At 36.1% G+C, this 20,616-nt stretch overlaps 1 protein-coding gene across 3 annotated transcripts in view; it reads right to left on the bottom strand.

Moving 5' to 3' along the window:
* dpyda (dihydropyrimidine dehydrogenase a) overlaps positions 1–20,616 on the bottom strand; it is a 386,498-nt gene that overhangs the window by 312,618 nt on the left and 53,264 nt on the right. For all 3 annotated transcript variants that reach the window (XM_087309815.1, XM_087309816.1, XM_087309817.1), the window contains exon 3: positions 6,494–6,576. In XM_087309815.1, the coding sequence (XP_087165941.1) occupies positions 6,494–6,576 (83 nt within the window). The remainder of the gene's footprint in view (positions 1–6,493; positions 6,577–20,616) is intronic.

The raw sequence follows: 20,616 nt of genomic DNA, 5'->3' as shown, positions 1-20,616 counted from the left end.
TCGAACCCACAACCCAGCGACCTTTTTGCTGTGAGGCGACAGCACTACCTACTACGCCACTACCTCGCCCAAGTTACACATTAATAAAAGTAATATGAAATGTATTATTTCCTTACATGACAAAAAAAAAAAAAAAAACGCCAAAAAGTTAAATGTTTCTTGACATGTTTCTTAATATGACCCAATTTCAGCTTACAGTAATGATATTAAAAGTTCAGCTTTGCCATCAGAGCAATTAAAAAATTATAAAAAGATACATTTTGTCAGCTATGTTTCCATTCATCTTGTATATGCGCATAAAAATCGGCTGATGGAAATGTCAAGATGCGCATACGTTTTGAAAGTGCACATAAAACATATGCACATAACTAAGTAAAAGAAACTTTTTTTGATAAGAAAAGATGTGCAAAAACTACAAGGAAACACTTTTACCGAACAAATTCCAGTGTGCGCATTAAAAAAGGTCAGGTGATGTGGGTTTAAGAGATCATGTGATGATAAAAATGTGTGTGAATGGACAAACAGCAGGCTGAGCACGTTATAAAACATCTAAAATGTTGTTTTGGTCATCCTTAAACACCTTAACCGTTTAAATATTAGCGCTATTATATTATTAATGACCTCCAGAATAAAGAGTGTTTGTGCTCTGCATCTCAAGCCTTTAAACGCCACCACACGTTCCCTGTTAATTTTCCCTAGCAACCGAAAATTGAGTAGATCAGGTGAGCCACACCACAGGAACAGTTAAGCTAAGTTATATTGCTTTCTTTATCTTGAAGAGTATAAGAAGAGGGTCTGCCTGCTCCCCATTTCTATCAGGAGATTAATGACATGATTGTCTAAATTTATTCTCCAGCACTTGTTTTTGGGCAAAAGGTTTATGGATATTAATTCTGAAGGTCTGTGGAGTGATTTGTGCAGCGTGGAATTGGTGAAGTGTAGCTAACCTTGTTAACTTCCTCAATTAAAGTCATGTCGCAGGCTTATTTCCGTGTGATTATACGCCGAACACCCTGGAACAGCCGTAATTGAGGGAAGAAACCTTTTCCATCGCCACCAATCTGAGCTCCCCTCCGTCACCCCTGCCAGCCTACCGCAGGGTCAGATATAAGCTCTGTTCATCTCTTTCTGCATTTCTAATCATACTCTATTTCTGTTCTGTTTTCGTCTCATTAATAAGCAGGTAAAATCGCATTCACTTCGGCAGACTGCGGTGGGCAGCAAACGGTGAACAGTGTGACATCGGATAAATCCCATGAGACAAAACCACATTTTAATTTGATTTCCCCTTCAAATCCTTCAAGAAATTATCTCAGAAACTGGGCAAGTTATAATGCAGGAATAAAAAAACACATAAGAATTAAAGTTCAGAACATCACTGGCTTATATTCTCCCGCACTGCAAATATGGCTTTTCATTTACTTTCTTAAGAGTTTTTGCCTTTTTTCTACGCTGAATAAAACAGAGTTCCACACACTGTTGTTGTTGTTGTTGTTGTTGTTGTTGTTGTTGTTGTTACTATTATCCCAACACAAACTGATTAAGTTAACAAATCTTAGTGGATTGAACATATTCAGGGTATCTGCAGGTTTTACCAAGTCAATTTTAAGACATTAAGACCATTATGAATGACATTTCAGATTTACACATAGATTTACACAGAGCTAATATTTACTTATTAGTAAATAAGCAATATTTACTTATTATTTACTTTAAGCAATTTACTTTTACTTGCCCCAGGCAAAAAAAGTAGGTTACTTGAATAATACTAAAATAAAGTATCAAAACAAGCAAACCATACACACTTTTCTTTGACAAGGTTTAAACACTATAATAAACTAAATGTACAACAGTCTTTCCAGGTCATTGTCCCCACCACATATGGTCTATAAATACATGGAGAACTTACAAATGCTATTGTGAGGAACCATATCGTTAAATAGAGTTGCAAATACTTTTGTTCAATTGTCCCAAAAAGATCTGAATATCTCAATAATTGTGTTGTTTCAGTTACTTTTAGTTCAGTAGTTTTAACAAGCAAGAAAAAAAATGTTTTCAATGAAGTCCAAATTACTAAAAAGAAAATGCTTATTGATTTAAGAGATTTTAGATATTTGGACAAGAAACAAGACAAAAGCTCCAAGTAAGAAAAGTTTTTTTTTGGAGTGTGGTGCCCTTAGGATAACATCAGCATGTACAGTGGGTGTGTAAATAGAGATTTGTTTATGTCAAAGTCATTTATTTATTTTTTATTATTTTTTTTCAAATGCAATATATTTTAACTTATTTTTGACCAAAACTATTGTCAAATTAGACATTGTGGCGCAATAAGGTGGAAGACGTATTTAGTTCTAAATAACTGACTTCATGTTGGGTTTCAGATTTAGCTTTTTTTTTTTTTTTGTATAATTGTCAATGGCGGCATAATCTGCATACATTTTTGCTATTTCTATACAGAATTTTGTTTAAAAAATACAATAAATCAATAAATAAAATAGTATTTTACTGTGGATTTTGAATAGCTGAAAATTTAATACATGAAAAAAATGTTTTTCAGTTTTACATTGCAAATCCAATTTAAACCACTCGTATAGTAAAACAAAAAAACTACATTACTTATCTCATATAATACATCTAAAGACAGAAAATATTACTTTACAAACCTTTTTTGTACATAAATCATTAAAATATAAGCATAATATTTAATAATAGTACTGACATTACTATAAAAAATAAACATTATATATTTACACACAATTACATAAGTAAACAAATCACATGTGGGCATGATCATTGGACAATACCATGAGTAAACTAAATTTCGTAAGTCACTTGATAGTGTGTTTGGAAAGTGTGTAAGACCTAAAATTGTTTTACAGAAGAACTATTAAAAGCTGAGACACATGAACATGAATGTATTCTTGTTTTTATGCACATACAAACACGCTGCCTTACATGTGTTGCTGTCAAAACCTTTGCCATTGACCGAGCCAATTACCACAACTAGGCCATGATTCATAAGCCTGGCAACTAGCGGACAATTTTCCATAAAGGGAATTTAATTAATTGCTATTTTGTTGCTGTTTGTGCATCCCTGATGATGTATTTATCTATGAGCCGCTTAAATATTGCAAGGAATTATGTTCATATACATGCAGTTCACTGTAATCCGTCTCGATCTCTTCTAATGAAGCTAAGCAGATTAGGGGAGATTTTTTTTACAACACTCGCTGCTAGCACCGGATTCTGTCATCTCAACACACTCCTCAATAAATCTATTCTTGCAGTGTGGATCAGTGAGATGAAAGTGGATGAGAACTTAATTGAATACTCTTATTATTTTTTAAATATACAGGACTTTAATATAGTCACTTTAGAAGCTACTTTATATTCAAAGAAGTTGTAGGGGGCTGCAAAAAACCAACGATGATGAACAACCCTAGCTTAGCTATTTTAGTGACGATGAGGTCACCGCGCTGGTTTAAGGATTGCAATTTTATGCCCTGAAATGCAAATAACAAATCTAGTCACTTTAAATGAAACGGGTCAACTAAACATTGCCATATGTGCTAAAATGTTTGCATAAGTGCAGCAAATGACTGAACTTGTGATCATAAATGACACAGATCAACACTATTTACAGTTTATACGCTCCATAAATGACTGAACTAATCTTTAATCAAATAAACAGTTCAACTGAATACCACTTTATTGACTTTACCCCTGTAAAATGCTATCTTGAGCACTAAAATATCAAAACTAGCCAACACTATACACTCAGCGGCCAATTTATTAGGTACACCTTTCCAACTGTTCGTTAACACAAAATCCTAATCAGCCAATCTCATGGCAGCAACTCATGGTCAGTCAATCTGCTTCAGTTCAAACCAAGCATACAATGGGGAAGAAAGGTGATTTAAGTGACTTTGAACATGGTATAGATGTCGGTGCCAGACAGAAACTGCTGATCTACTGGGATTGTCACGCACAAACATCTCTAGTGTTTACAGAGAATGGTCAGAAAAAGAGAACATACCCAGTGAGTGGCAGTTCTGTGAGCGCAAATGCCTTGTTGATGCCAGAGGTCAGAGGAGAATGGCCAGACTGGTTCCAGCTGATAGAAAGGCAACAGGAACTCAAATAACCCCTCGTTACAACCGAGGTATGCAGAAGAGCATCTCTGAACACACAACACAGCCAACCTTTAGACGGATGGACTACAGTAGCAGAAGACCTCACCAGGTGCCACTCCTGTCAACTAAGAACAGGAAACTGAGGCTACAATTCACACAGGCTCACCAAAATTGGACAATATTTGGTGTCAACAACATGAAAACAAGGATCAATCCTGCCTTGTATCAATATTAGGCTGGTGGTGGTGGTGTAATAGTGTGGGGGAAATTTTCTTGGCACACTTTAGGCACATTAGTACCAATTGTGCATCAGGTCAATGCCAGAGCCTGCCTGAGTATTGTTGCTGACCATGTTCATCACTTTACGGCCACAGTGTACCCATCTTCTGTTGGCTACTTCCAGCAGGATAACGTGTCATGTCATAAAGCGCGAATCATTTCAGACTTGTCTCTTGAACATGACAATGAGTTCCCTGTACTCAAAGGGCCACCACAGTCCCCAGAACTCAATCCAATAGAGCACCTTTTTGATGTGGTGGAACGGGAGATTCACATCATGGACGTTCAGCCAACAAATCTGCAGCAACTAAGGGATGCTATCATGTCAATATGGACCAAGATCTCTGAGGAATATTTCCAGTACCTAATAAAGTGGTCAATAATACTTTGCATAGATATATACACTAGATATCGCATAGGGACCCTGAGCATGCGTCAATAGCGCCGCCACATTGGTACAGTGCTCCCAGGACAAATGTCATTCAACCGCACTAGTCAAGACAGTGTTTTTACGTGAAGATGCGGGAGTACGGGTGTAGAAACGTGCAAACAAAGAAAACAACGCACAAAGGCAGAACATTTCATAGGTAATATTAAGTTTTTTTCTGTTTTTGAATGTTCTGAACTTTTGTGCTAATCAGGTAACGTTATGATGATAACAGTCGCAAAGCAGCTCCAACTCGCACTAAACACTTGGCTTATGCTAGTTTTGTTGAATAAAATCAGCAAACAATGCAAAAGAAATATGACAACGAGATGCTGCGCTGCCAGAAACTTGTATTATTGTTGGCTAGTGAAAGAGTCGTTCAGGGGATTTATTCACAAACGAATCCCTCCGTCAGTATGAGAAGTGAAAGCAGGAGAGGAGTGTGTTTCAGGACACGGATTATATTAAATTTAACAGGGAGGGTGAATAGTACATTTCTGTACACACAAACACAAGCTTTTTGTCAGGAATGCCCGTGCGGTCACTGATCCATCAATGTAGAAAAGTGATGTAAAATTATAATTTTCGTTATTAGAAAAAAAAATTACATACTAACATCCAGGAAAACTCCCGATCATAGATATATGTGTATATTTCTGGCTTTGGATGGCCACAGTCCTCCACTGTACCTTGGTCCCGCATTCATTTCAAAGGAGCGCTACCCTGTAGCAAGATGGCGGCGCTATTGACGCATTCCGTCCAATAGACAACAATAGGCCAGGCGACATCTAGTGTATATATCTATGAATACTTTGTATAGATTATACACATGTTGGTAGACTAATTATCTCAGACAAACACTGCAATGCTTTTTAGTTTTCTCCATAAATAAAACCTGTATCAGAGTTGCAGCAATGTTTTGTCAGCTTGTCATTCTCTGAGAAAACGGTTGATGGTCAACTAGCAATTAACGTACACACCACCCCTTAAACCCGCAGTGATAAAAAGGTTGTGGACCACTGCTCTGAAGAGTTTGTTTGGCCACTCTTTACATTTCATTAGATTTATCAGGTCAACTTAATGCCACCATTTGACTTAAAAATGAAAGAACTTTCCACCACTATCCAAAGCCTTCAAGTAAACACTTCGATATGACTGACAGTCTTCATTTAAGAGCATGTAAATGACTGAACCTGTTGTAAAAAGTCAAACACCACCTCTTTACCTCAAAGTGCCATTAAAAACCATTATATGACTTGAGGACTGCATTCACGTGTCAGAAATGATGAGTTACAGTCTCAAAGTTGAATGCAAAAGCATGAGCAATGAGTGTTGCTGCCTTGGTGCTAAAAAGAAAAGAGACAAGCATGAACACAACAACCGATAGCGTACTCCAGAGAGTCATATTAAACATTGACAGGTTAGCCAAGCGCAGTTTGCTCCGGGTCGCCGTATAGCTGATCTGGAGCCCTAAGGGACGCCTTCTCCTCGCACAAATTAATACCTTCGAGAGGCAGACTGAACGGTGGCAATAAACTCATTTGTTCCCCAAATAATGAAGAATGACTTCCCCCCCCTCCAATCCCCTACGACCACCACCAGTACTTTGGTCCTTGGCACATCTGTGACTGTTGCCATGGCGACCTGGTCTTACCTCACCGCTTCGCGAAGTGCTCCACGCTCACTCAGAGTCGTGTGTTTGATGTCATCAAAATTGTTCTCCAGCTTCACGCAGCTCTGCAAAAGAGAGAAAAAGAGAGAGAGAATGAATGAATGCATTTATATAATGCTTTTAATGTGTTTTGCTGTACACCGAAAGCACTTTACAATCAAATAAGGGAGTCTCTCTTCTCCACCACCACCAGAAATATGCAGCATCCATCTGGATAATGCAACGTCAGCCACAGCACGAGGGTGCAAGTGCGCTCTACACACACTAGCCATAGGTAGAGAGGACAGATTGTGACAGAGCCAATCCAATGGATGGGGATTATTAGGAGGCCATAACAGGCATGAGGAGATCGAGGGAATTTGGCCAGGACACCAGTGTTACACCATAACTCTTTATTAGAAGTGCCATGGGATTTTAATGACCACAGAAGCTCAGTTTGGTCCTGAAGTGCCATTGCCCGACAGTTAAACCTTCTTGTCTGGAACTTTGCTGTGACCCTAGTGAGAACCTGACTGTCTGATGTGCAGTGGTGTAAAGTGACAAATTACTACTACTCCAATTACAGTAATTGAGTGGTTTTTCTCAGAAATTGTAATTTACTAATTTTAAAAATTTGTTCTTTTACTTACCCTTGAGTTCATTTTTAGTGCTGTATTGGTACTTTTACTCCACTGTTTTTCTTCAAACTGCAGTCACTATTTTTTCTTGTCTATAGTGATTGGCTAAAGTAGAAAAATCAGTCCTGTCATTCCTGTCCAATCAAATCGCACATACAAAGTAAATCGCATCATCCTGAACAACCTCAAGACATGGGTGCTTTATAACTGCAGCAAACATTTTGGAAGCAATTAAATGTCCAAAAAGATGTGCAAAACCTTTGCATGCAATAACTCATTACATGCAATGAGACTTTTCATAGACGGCATGAGAAAATGAAGGATGACTTAAATCGCCAAAGAGTCTTAAACAATCTCTAAAAGCAACAAATGAAAAATGGAAGGACCGAATGAAGAAAAGATCGAACAATGTAAAGAAGGAAGGTCCGAATAAAGGAAGGACCAAACTAATGAAGGAAGCAAGGAGCAAATGAATGAAGGAAGAATTCAAAGGAGGATTGAACAAACAAAGGAAGGAAGGAAGGAACGTACGAACAAACGAATGAACAAACGAAGGACCTAATGAAGGAAGGAACAAGAAAATGACCGAACAAACTAATGAATGAGCAAACGAAAGAAGGACCAAATGAATAAAGGAAGGATGGAAGAACAGAACAAACAAAGAAAGCAAGGGAGGAACAAACAAAAGAATTAACAAAAAAGGACTTAATGAAAGAAGGAACAAAATTATGAACGAACAAACAAATTAATAAGCGAACAAATCAAGGAAGGAACGAAGGAAGGAACAAATGAATGAAGGAAGGAACGAACAAATGAATAAAAACAGGAAGGACAGAACAAACAATGGAAAGGTTGAAAGGAACGAACGAATATAGGCAGATCACTACATCCACTACAGAATGTTACGTTTGCACATCCCTGCACAAACTGAATGTAAACATATCAACTTTTCACAGTGTAATACTCACTACTCACTCCTCTTGAGTACTTTTAAAAGGGCTACTTTTTACTCATACTTTAAGTAATATTTCCAACAGATACTTTTCATATACTTGCACTACATTTATGGGCAAGTAATGATAGTTTTAATTGAAAATGATTTTACAGTACTCTTTTCACCACTGCTAGTGTGTTTAATTAGAGTAGGAGCTAAAATATCCAGGACAGTGACCCTCCAGAGGCAGAATTGAACCTTCCTGGTAAATTGTCTGTTTCTCAATATGCATCCTTAAGCAGTCTTGCATCCTTGTGTGCTCGTGTAACGTCAACATCAACTGCCAAAATTCTGTTACAAAACTGAAGACCGCAAGAACAGAAGACCCGTGACAGAATCTGATGTGTTCCTAATATGGATGCATCGATGCAGACTTGAGCGCAGTACTCGCTCTAGAAGTCCCAAAGGTCATTGCAGCTGAATAAAAGAGGTGAAGCGCAGCATTTTATTCCTGTTTATTATCAAAGTTCAGAGATATTTATTTATCTCAGAAGATTCCCTAAACAACACAGTAAAAGTAAACATTAACATGAAAATCGTAACAAATGAATAAACACATTAAGGGTGTTTACCTGTTGAATTTTATATTAAAATTGGTTTGATTTCTAATATGTGTTTGTTGTATATATGCTTTAATGTTTAAATAATTATCCCTGCAGAGTCTAAAAAACCCTGTGTCAAACTCTGCAGAGTTTAGTTCCAACCCTGCTCTAACAAACATGTAGGTTTTAAACAAGCTCAATTTGTTTGATCAGGCAGGTTTAATTATGATTAAAGCTAAACTGTGCAGAGCTATGACCCTCCAGAGAGACCCTCGATTTGACCTGGGTCCTACGGTATAGTGTAGGAATGCACTTAAATGAATATTCCAAGCAGAAACAAGCATTTCTGGATGCACTCAGGCAAAAACTGCAACCAAAACTGAAAAATTGTTGTTTATCCTAAATTAATTGAATCATTTAAATAAGATTTATTAAAAACAAGCCAATAAAATAACAATTTTTTATTTAAATAAAAATTGTGCTGACAATGAGCAACTGAGAAGGGTAATTTCACCAGTCATGACAGCATAGTAACGCTATTGCAAGCAGAAGGAAAAATTATTCTACACAGAAATGTCCTGTCAACACATTATTATAAGCAACTTTGCTTTTCCATACATACATACATACATATATATATATATATATATATATATATATATATATATATATATATATATATATATATATATATATATATATGTATGTATGTATGTATATATATATATATATATATATATATATATATATATATATATATATATATATATATATATACACACACACACACACACACATATATATATATATATATATATATATATGTATGTATGTATGTGTGTGTGTGTGTGTGTGTGTGTGTGTGAGTGTGTGTGTGTATATAAACAGTTAAAGTCAAAATTATTAGCCCTCCTGAATTATTAGACCGCTTGTTTATTTTTTTCCTCAATTTCTATTTAATGGAGAGCAGATTTCTTCAACACATTTCTAAACATAATAGTTTTAATAACTCATTTCTAATAAGGGTTTTATTTTATCTTTGCCATGATGACAGCAAATAATATTTTACCAGATATTTTTCAAGACACTTCTATACAGCTTAAAGTGACATTTAGTCTTAACTAGGTTAATTAGGGTAACTAGGCGAGTTAGGATAATTAGGCAAGCTATTGTATAACGATGGTTTGTTCTGTAGACTATCGAGAAAAAAATAGCTTAAAAATGCTAATAATTTTGCCCCTAAAATGGTGTTTAAAAAAATTAAAACTGCTTTTATACCAGCTGAAATAAAACAAATAAGACTTTCTCCAGAAGAAAAAATATTATCAGACATACTGTCAAAATTCCCTTGCTCTGTTAAACATCATTTGGAAAATATTTTTAAAAAAAAAAATTTAAGGGGGCTAATAATTCTGACTTCAACTGTATGTTTATATGTATATGTATATACTGTATATATATATAACTACATCTCTGCCTCATTCAAACCTCAAGCACATTATATAAAGGACGCACTACATGATTTTGGAAAATTACAGGGTTTAAATACAGAGGGAACCCTTGCTTGGTTTCTACTGAATAGAAAAATTCTTCAGGGCTATGTGATTGATGTGAGCTGTCAAATTGTGAGTAGAGACTAACTGTCACCTGGAATCTTGGTAAATAAAAAAAAAATATTTATGGTCAAGTTTGCATGTGAAATTGCATTACACATTGTTGTACGTTTTCCCAACATACACGCATGGCTTGAGTTTGAAGTGTGTTTCAGCTTCACTTTCTGAAAAAAAGAGCTGATAAAGACAATCTCCAATACCATCCATCCATCCATCCATCCATCCATCCATCCATCCATCCATCCATCCATCCATCCATCCATCCATCCATCCATCCATTACTTTGTTATTCTTTCATCCATTCTATCTACTGTTGTAGTATTTGTTTGGTTGTTTGTTCTGTTTATCGCTTCATCATTTGTTCCATCGCTTCATCATTTGCTCTGACATCCGTTTTATTGATTGCTCCATCAATTTCTAACTATGTAGCCTTATATACGTTTCTGGGAATTGTGAAATATGTAGCCAGAGGAACGTGTGGCTGCATTGCATCTTTAAAACGAATGGGGCATTATGACGCCATTCCTTTAAGCACCTACCAGCTGACCCCTTACCTACATGTGGACGACTTTTTCGCTGTTACCAGTTTTTTCGGTGAAAAATCTGTAAAACCTAAAAAAAAAAATTATTATATTATTATTAATAGTATTATTATTATTATTATTATTTTATTATTATTAGCAATTAATATGGTTTTTGTTGTTGTTTTTGTTAATATTATTATTACTATTATTATGATAATTGTTGTTAATATTATTATTATTAATATTATTTTATTGTTATTATTATTATTATTATTAATATGATTATTATGATTATGATTATGATTATATTATTATTATGGTTATTATTATTATTATTATTATTATTATTATTATTATTATTATTATTATTATTATTATTATTATTATTTATATTATTATTGTTATTATTTTATCGTTGTTGTTATTATTATTATTATTATTTATATCATTATTAATATTATTAATATTATTATTATACTTGTTGTTGTTATTATTATTGTATTGCAATAGTATTTAAATTGTGTATAAAAGGTAAAAAAATAAAAGGAAAAAAAAAAACGGGAATTCGAGCAATTGCTCGAGCACAAGTTGTTTTTTTTTGTATTCAGGTTTGCATGCTTGATGGTTTTTGCGCATGTGCGTCACTTAGATGATAATGTGGTCTAAATCTGGAGTACCGGCCAGCGGAAATTGTGTCTCCTTGTAATTACCTACTTGTCTGTACCAGCAGGTTTCATTCAAACTCCGCAACCACCCTTCAGGGGTCAGGGGCTTTTGAGGGGTCGATTGCCATGACAACTACAGTCCGAGCCCTAGAACTCTTCGACATTTCATACCAGCCCAGCAGTAGTTCACCATGTCACATCTGATGAATCACGCGGCACAAACCCTGCCAGTGCACTACAATCTGCATGAGAGCACTGAGGAACAGTCTCGCTGATAATGTTTGAGTGGATTATGTTCAAAGGCTGTGTAACAGCCCCAATCAATGAGATGTATCGCACACAGACACACACACACACACATGCAAACTTCCAAACAAATAACAAAGCCTCCTCTGTCATCTAATTTTTTTCTTTTGGCCACAGCTATATCAATCTGTAGACCAGGTCTGGTTGCCCACTGAAGTAACCAGGGTCTTACCTGGTCAAGTACCTAGATGTGAGACCACCTGGAAAAGCCAGGTTGCTGTTACTTAGTTTAGTGAAGCCAGCAGCAGGTGTTCACTCTGTGGTATAATATGTGTTGGTCTTAGTGAACCCCAGTATAATGAAGAGGAAACAAATTTTGATCGTAAATTATGGGAAAGTGAAAAACTATTGAAAATATGAGCAGAAAAAAGGCTGCTTTGCTGTTTAGTTATGTTGCTATGCTGGTTACACTCTCCCTTCAGCAATATCTGCTCAGTAAGAAGTAGCTTATACCAAAGTCTCTTTAAGGCAAGTCATTTCACTTTGCGGCCATCTTTGAAACGCCACTGGGGGAATGGGGAAACCTCAAAGTCCAAACTGCTATTTGGAATTACCATTAATTTAACAACTGTCTCATAAGTTTAATTTTTAAATGTTCGAATCAGGCAATGCAGTAGAAAGTGCTGTCGCGTCACAGCAAGAAGGTCGCTGGGTCACTGGTTCGAGCCTCGGCTGGGTCATTTCAGTTGGCGTTTCTGTGTGGAGTTTGCATGTTCTCCCTGTGTTCACGTGGGTTTCCTCTGGGTGCTCCGGTTTCCCCCACAGTCCAAAGACATGTGGTACAGGTGAATTGGGTAGGCTAAATTGTCTGTAGTATATGAGTGTTGCTGTGTGAATGAGTATGTGTGGATGTTTCCCAGGGATGGGTTGCAGCTGGAAGGGCATCCACTGTGTAAAAACGTGCTGGATAAGTTGGCGGTTCATTCCGCGGTGGCGACCTACTTAAGGTAATGTGCATGCGGAACAAATGGAACAAAATCACAACACCAACCTCTTTTATGGCCATTCAACACATTATTATGCTCTGAATATTGCTTTAGCTGATTGCGCTGCTCTTCAGAAGTAATCCACAACTTGGTCTGAATGGTGAATCTCTTCCAGAAATGACAGCGACTCTTTGTTTACAAGTTTGTGGGTGTTTAAGTAGTTGCTGCTGTCATTTGATGTGCGTTTACCTGTATACTGATCTAGCCTTGAACTACACATGGTCACATGTGTGTGTATATATATATATATATATATATATATATATATATATATATGCACCAATTTATCCCCTCTGGCCCCATACCAACTGCTCCGAATGGGGCTCAAACCAGTGATTCCAGCATAGGAGGTAGGCACAAAACATTAACCAGCTGGCATCCGTTATACTCACCCCTCTAAAACTTCACTCTCATCCAGGTTACGGCATCAATCTAACCCATGCAGTCTTTCACCAACCAATCTGAACAGGGCTTAAACTCGTGATTCCAGCATGGAAGGCAGGCGCTCTAATGAGGAGGCTAAAGACCTAATCAGCTAGCCCCCGTAACACTTACCCCCCTTGGGCCTCACTCCAATATGGGTCACGGCACCAATTTAGCCCCTCTGGCCCCACACCAACTGCTCCAAATGGGGCTCAAACCGATGATTCCAGCATAGGAGGCAGGCACATAACATTAACCCAATCTAACCCATCTTATCTGACACTGACCCCTCTGAGCAGGGCTCGAACCTGTGATTTCAGCATAGGCAGTGGGCGCTCTAACAAAGAAGCTTAACTACTGTTTATTACTACAATACCATTGTCAGATGTTTAATGATGAAAGCTTGATTAATTAACTAAATTCACATTTATTTATTTACGCTTCACATTAAGGAGGATCTCTTGCTATTCACAGAACAAACTTCATAGGAGCCTTAACTAATAAACCACTTAACACAGATGTAAACAGTATTTCTTCTATGACAACAGTGCTCAGCATTGCTCTGCTTGGGTTTCATACAGTAGCAACGACAGCAAACCCAGTGTTTGGAAAGGCACGCAGCGGGCACGACGAGTTTGAAATCTAATAACAGAGCGCTCTCGCCCATTCTGACTGACATTCAATTTACATGATTACAGACAAAGTGCAAGTCAGAGAATTTTTTTTAATTACATTTCCCTCCCTCATCTTTCCGCGCAGCTCTCGTCTAACTGAGTGGCATTAACAAATGTTTTATTTTATGTTGCTCAAACAATAAAAACACAATGATATGGAAATTGATAATTATTGCACTGTCTGAGCTTGTGGGTGACAAGGAAATATTGCATCGGGAAGCAGAGATATTTGGGAAATAATGTGCGTGGGCACCGCATTCTCGCAGCGCTTTCTCTGCGAGCCAAAGTCTGTGATTTGAATAACTCAATAACTGCTCTCGCACACACACACACATATGCGATTTACACTGCAAAAATCAAACTTCAGCTCCCTTGACATTGACGAGAGACAAAGAAAGCAGATATTCAAATATGACAATCAATTTAAAGGGGTGGTGTAAGTTCTGCCTGAAAAAGAGAAGGTATAAATAAACCTAGATCTGCACTACTGTGAAAGAACCATTCTTTTTAATTTGGCGTGTGACAAAGAAGGGCATCAGATCAGGCTTCATCAGGTCAAGCTGCCTGAAATATAAAAAATTTAAAGAATTATTTGTCAATAAATGAGTGCTTGTTGTATGGATAAAAGATGAATCTTCAACAGTGGATCAATGGCAGACGAAGATGTTTAAAATTCAACATCTTTTAAAGTCTTTTTAAACATGAACAAGGTAGAATTTGACAATTTATAATCTTCCTTGGATTGTATAAGAGGTTTGTGTGAGGAAAAGTAATCGAAGCATCTAAACTGGAAGCAAAAAGGCACTGCCAAAAGATGGTGTAAGGTACATCCCGATAACCTTTCATCGCCGGACTAAAACCCTGTCGTCATGGTCAACTCCTCTCTTCAGGCCACCGACATACATGGTGAGCTACTGGACTTACTGGTGACAGCGGGAAAGCTGTTCATACAGAGGTAAGCGGTTAGCTGGAAAGTGCAGAAAAAAAAACGACTTTTTAAAGACAAAATGCAGCCATATGTACTTTTGGCTACATTATTTATGATCTCCAGAAATGTATATAAGGCTAAAGTTTTTAGAATGAGCCTTTGTTGAAAATGTTGCAAAACAACAACGATCAGATCAATGCTGTTATATTAGACCTTCGGTTTTTTATCAATTAAATGTGCAAAACAACATAACATTTATTAATAAAATAATAACAATACTTCCATTTTAAAAATGATGAAAATGTACTTGTAATTCTCAGCTAAACCATTATCTGCTCATTTTTGTATTGTAATACAACTGCAACTGCAAATACTGCATTTCGTTGCATTGTATTAGTACATGTGTAATGACAATAAAGTTGAATCTAATCTAATCTAATCTAATCTCAAAACACTAAAACAACATTAAAAAAACTAAAATTCTTAAAGAGTGCATTCAGAAAAGATCTAACGATGCTCCACGTCATGGTGTTCAACAACTGGCATTTTATCCGCCTGTCTAAATGTACGAAATGTATTAATAGAGCTCAGATATCCATGCGACGAGCAGCTTAACGGTCCTCAAGAGATTTAAAAATGTTTCTTTAGCATAAGTGTGATTAATACGACTCATTACATATAGCGATTTGACACACTCCTCATCAAGTCTGTGTTATGATTTTTTAAGGGATCCCTATCAATAATAGCACTCGTCTCCAAAAAATGAAAAAGAAAGAAGCTTTAATAATGACTGCGACTTCTCTCCCCTCAGACAGAAACAAGAAAAGGCCCTAAAGACACTGACAAGACGACCAGCTGTATATGGAAATCTCATTAATGAAAAAGCATGACAGAAAGCAGCCCGTTTTGAGCTGAAACCCATTCAGATGATTCTAGTCCACACACACACACTCAGATACACAGCCAGCTGAGCGGGCATAAAAAGCCCTTTGTGTTTTCCTTTATACATTAAGAAGCATGTAAAGCGCAGAAAAGGACTTATTAAGGGTTTCTATTAACATCAAACCCCAACATTGTAATCTCCTCCCCTTCGCCTGAATGGATTAGGCGGTGCTCTAATCCATGTAGTGGAGACTAAATCCTGTGAGTAAAAAGCGGAGGAAAGTGTGGCATTATGGGACGGGTGGCATTAGAGGAGGTGATGCATGCATGTTCCAGCAGATAAAGCGCATTGATCACTTCACCTTTTTCCTCACCTAAAAAACTCACATCCTTGCACAGCGAAGTAGGGACCGGTATCGGCTCAGACGGCGGGCGATCGATAGCTGTGTTGATCTGTGGCGTGTAATTGTGCCAGGTAATTAGAGATGAGTGCTTGCACACACTTTAATTCACTGCTTAAGTCTAAAGCCTGTGCTAAAGTAATACATTGACCAGGCCAATGCATATCAACGCCTGCTGGCTAACATTTAATAGTGTAAAGCTGTGTGCTAACACAGTAACTACTAACCACAATTCAGAACTTACTAAAAAATGCTGGGTTATTTTAAACCAATTCTAGGTGCAATAAAAACTAAACAAATGGCTGGGTTAATTTATTTATTTTATTTTTTTTATGAAATTTATAGGACCAAATTGAACCTTGATCTGTCCATATTTTACTCAAATTGGATTTCTTAGGGTGCATTTAAAGTTTAATACACAGTTATGAGGACCTGAATTTTTGATTATATTATATTATATTATATTATATTATATTATATTATATTATATTATATTATATTATATTATATTTACATTCATTTACTTGTTAGCCTATTCACTTTATTAATTCAGGGTCGCCACAGCAGAATGAACCACCAACTTATCCAGCAAGTTTTTACGCAGCGGATGCCCTTCCAGCCGCAACCCATCTCTGGGAAACATCCACACACACATTCATACACTACGGACAATTCAGCCCACCCAATTCACCTGTATCGCTTGTCTTTGAAGTGTGGGGGAAACCGGAGCACCCGTAGGAAACCGACGCGAAGGCGGGGAGAACATGCAAACTCCACACAGAAACACCAACTGAGCCGAGGTTCGAACCAGCGACCCAGCGACCTTCTTGCTGTGAGGCAACAGCACTACCTACTGCGCCACTGCCTCACCCTATATTATATTATATTATATTATATTATATTATATTATATTATATTATATTATTTTATATTATATTATATTATATTATATTATATTATATTATATTATATTATTTTATATTATACTATATTATATTATATTATATTATATTATATTATATTATATTATATTATTTTATATTATATTATATTATATTATTTTATATTATATTATATTATATTATATTATATTATATTATATTATATTATTTTATATTATACTATATTATATTATATTATATTATATTAAAATAAACATGTCAGGTCCTCATGACTATAAATTAAATTTTGAATACACCCTAAGAACCTAAGAAACCCAAATTGATTAAAATATGAACAGACACAGGTTAAATTTATATATATATATATATATATATATATATATATATATATATATATATATATGGTTTCTGCTACATTCATTATTCCATGGTGGGGCGCCCCGCCAAAATTGATCCCGCCAAGGCTACATTACAGTTTCTCATTCAAAACATTGTTTTTTTTTTGATGTTGTTTTTTTTTTTTTAATAGGGAATGATAATCGCACCAAAAAGTATTACAAGGTACGTGAATTATAACAGTGCAAACTTCTCTGTAACCGTAGTACTGCTGTGCATCATTTGTTTAACCCTTTAAAGTTACATGACTGACTGACTGGCTGACTGACAGGTGCGTGATGCGTGAGGCCAGCAAACACGACGTATAGCCATTTCACTTTACTTCAGGATGCATTATTACCGCTCTGTATTTCTATTAGAGACATTCATAAATATTCCTAGCAAATCTAATAAATGTTGGAGACATACTTGTTAGATAAACGGATTAAATCGCACTTCAGTAGTGTTTATGTGAGAGTGCACAAGAAGATCTGTGCTTGAGAGCAGCGTATATTTGAGGTGGCGTGCAAAAAGTTTTAGGCATGAGCAGAAGAAATCGGCGCGCATGCAAAGAGATTTGCATGCTGTAAGCTATTACATAAATGCGATCTCAACATGTAATACTGCGCTCACGACATTTGTCATTGAAAATTACCACATTCGTCATATTGACCATTACACTTTTCCTCATTCAAAAAGAAACAAATCTTGTGTATTCTATAGTCTTTGGTTAAACTGAACGACACCGTACCATGCAGTGGAAATGTATCTATAAGTTCATAGGTTATAGGTATCTAAATCTTGCAACAAAATCTTTGTTTTTATATGACAGCTAATATTAGAGACGTTTGGATCACTTTATTTTGTCCTTGGAGCTTGAATGTTATTAAAAGGGAAAACAGAATCTTTGTTGTCTTTTATGATGGTAAAGATGCAATGGTAATAGGACTATGAGTGCTGAAGATTTATCTGTCAAATGTAACACAAAAAAGAGCACATCTGAACACCTGACATCTAAACTGAAAAAATCTGAACAATGGAAAAAAAAAAAAAAAAGACATACAGACAGATATAAAGGCAGACAGACAGACACAGGCAGCCGGACAGAAAGACAGATATATGGATAGATCTAAATCAGACATCAGAATTCCTCAGTATATTTCATTGGACGGTTTTAAGTTAAAACATAATTACCTCTTTTAAAAGCTTCAAAGAACCCTAATATCACTTAGAAAGGAAAAAAAAAAACAGTTCCAGCCCAAATTGTGGTAATTTGTCAGTAATTTATTCATCTAATGAGTGTGAGGTCGAGACTGGATTCAAGGAAGACGCAAGATGATTGTGCTATAAAGGAAAATCTATTTAAGATATTCAGTTTACACTCCATCTTTGGACCTCAGCGGTGACCCGGCGCGGAACGGGAATTATGAAAGCCAATTTGAATTATTTAACGAATTCCAGAAAGGATTCAAATTAAGCTTTTTTGCGCCCCCTCTTTCCCTTTCATCATGTCTCATTAAAGCAATTAGTGCTGATGCTTAATAAACTAGAAGCAGTAGCAACTATAAAGACCCAGCCAATGACAGAAGAGAGAACTGAGCTGAATGCTCGGAAGAAGGTCATAAGACACTTATAGAGTCGCACAACGTTTATGTGCAGTTACAGGTTTTCTATTCATTCTGTGCTGTATGACATTTAAACTATAATCATTTTCATGCTATGGCTGATAAAACACTTTACTGATAGATATATATTCATTCATTCATTCATTCATTTTCTTTTCAGCTTAGTCCCTTTAATAATCAGGGGTCGCCACACCGCCAACTTATCCAGCATATGTTTTACACAGCAGATGCCCTTCCAGCTGCAACCCAACCCAACACCAAAAAAAAAAAAAAAACACCCATACACTCTTACATTCACACAAATACACCAATTCATTCACACAATGACCAGTTTAGCTTGATATATATATATATATATATATATATATATATATATATATATATATATATATATATATATATATATATATATATATATATATATATATATAAACAAATACAATTAAAGGTGCAAGCAGCAATGAAAGGGACCTCAGGAAAAAAACTGTGGCTTTGTCTTTTTCATTTTTAATTCTTGCCAAAAGCACCCTATAATAATACCTTAAAGAATAGTTTACCCAAAAAGAGAGAATTTACCGAGAGAGTTTACTCTCTTTCAAGTGGTTTTAAACCGTTAAGAGTCAAGATATTTTAAAGAAAACTGAAAACCCCTTACCACTACCTTTCATAGCAAAACCAATGTTACAAAGGTCTAAAGTTAGAGGTTTTCAGCATACTTTAAAATGTCTTCCTTTGTGTTCAGCAGAAGACAGAAACTCATAAAGGTTGAAAACAAGTAAAGGGTGTGTAAATGATGAAAGATTTTTCCTTTTCAGACTATCCATTTGTTTTAGTTGTAAAGCTTATTGATTCAATGCACAATTACTGGTTTTCTTTTTTTTAGGAGAGGATTGAGCTCAACCTTTGACAGTTATAAATAATTCTAGGTCTAATTAAGTCTAATTCTAAAGTTTTTTTGTCATTATTCTGTTTATTTTGTACTTTTGCATCACAAGTAGCTGTTTAGTTTCGTAGTTCAGTGGTCCTCAACCCCGGGTGCCACTCCGTGGATCAATCGGTTGGTTTATTATCTGAACAATCTTTTATTTAAAAGAAACATATATATTTTATTTCGAAAAATTACTGTATTCTCTCAATACAGCACCAAAATGTAACCTATTAGATAGCAAAATGAAGAAAAAAACAGACGTCTTAAGAAAATTTCTTCGAAGGGGAAAACTGAACTGCCAAGGAATGGATCTGCAACCCATTTGTCAACAAATCAGGTGAATCCAGCATGTCTGTGCAAGAAGATCAACTGGGGATAGCAAATGACATCAGCCGTTCACATTTCGCATCTTTTCTGATTGCAAGTTCGCAACTTCCAATAGAGGCATGTGACTTTTGACGATGCACTGAACTTTGTCAGTCTGCCACAGACACACCCTTTGGTGAAAACTCTAGATCTTCACAATTTCACATCAGACAGGCCTTTGGATTATATTGACAAAACTTGGATACAATCTGAAAAAAAAACTCTAGAAGGAGTTTGTTTGCACTGTAAAACATGTCATTTCCTGTTGACAGCAAGTAGCACTATAACTGTAATTGAATATTGGCATGTAAACGTGGTCGGGTCAGAACTCTTATCAAACTTGTGGATTTTGAG

Source organism: Danio rerio, chromosome 24 (genome assembly GCF_052040795.2).
Source record: "Danio rerio strain M-AB ecotype USA chromosome 24, GRCz13ab, whole genome shotgun sequence".
NCBI classification, from domain to species: domain Eukaryota; kingdom Metazoa; phylum Chordata; class Actinopteri; order Cypriniformes; family Danionidae; genus Danio; species Danio rerio.
Note: the sequence above shows the minus strand (reverse complement) of the source record. Positions and strands in the feature narration are given on the sequence as shown.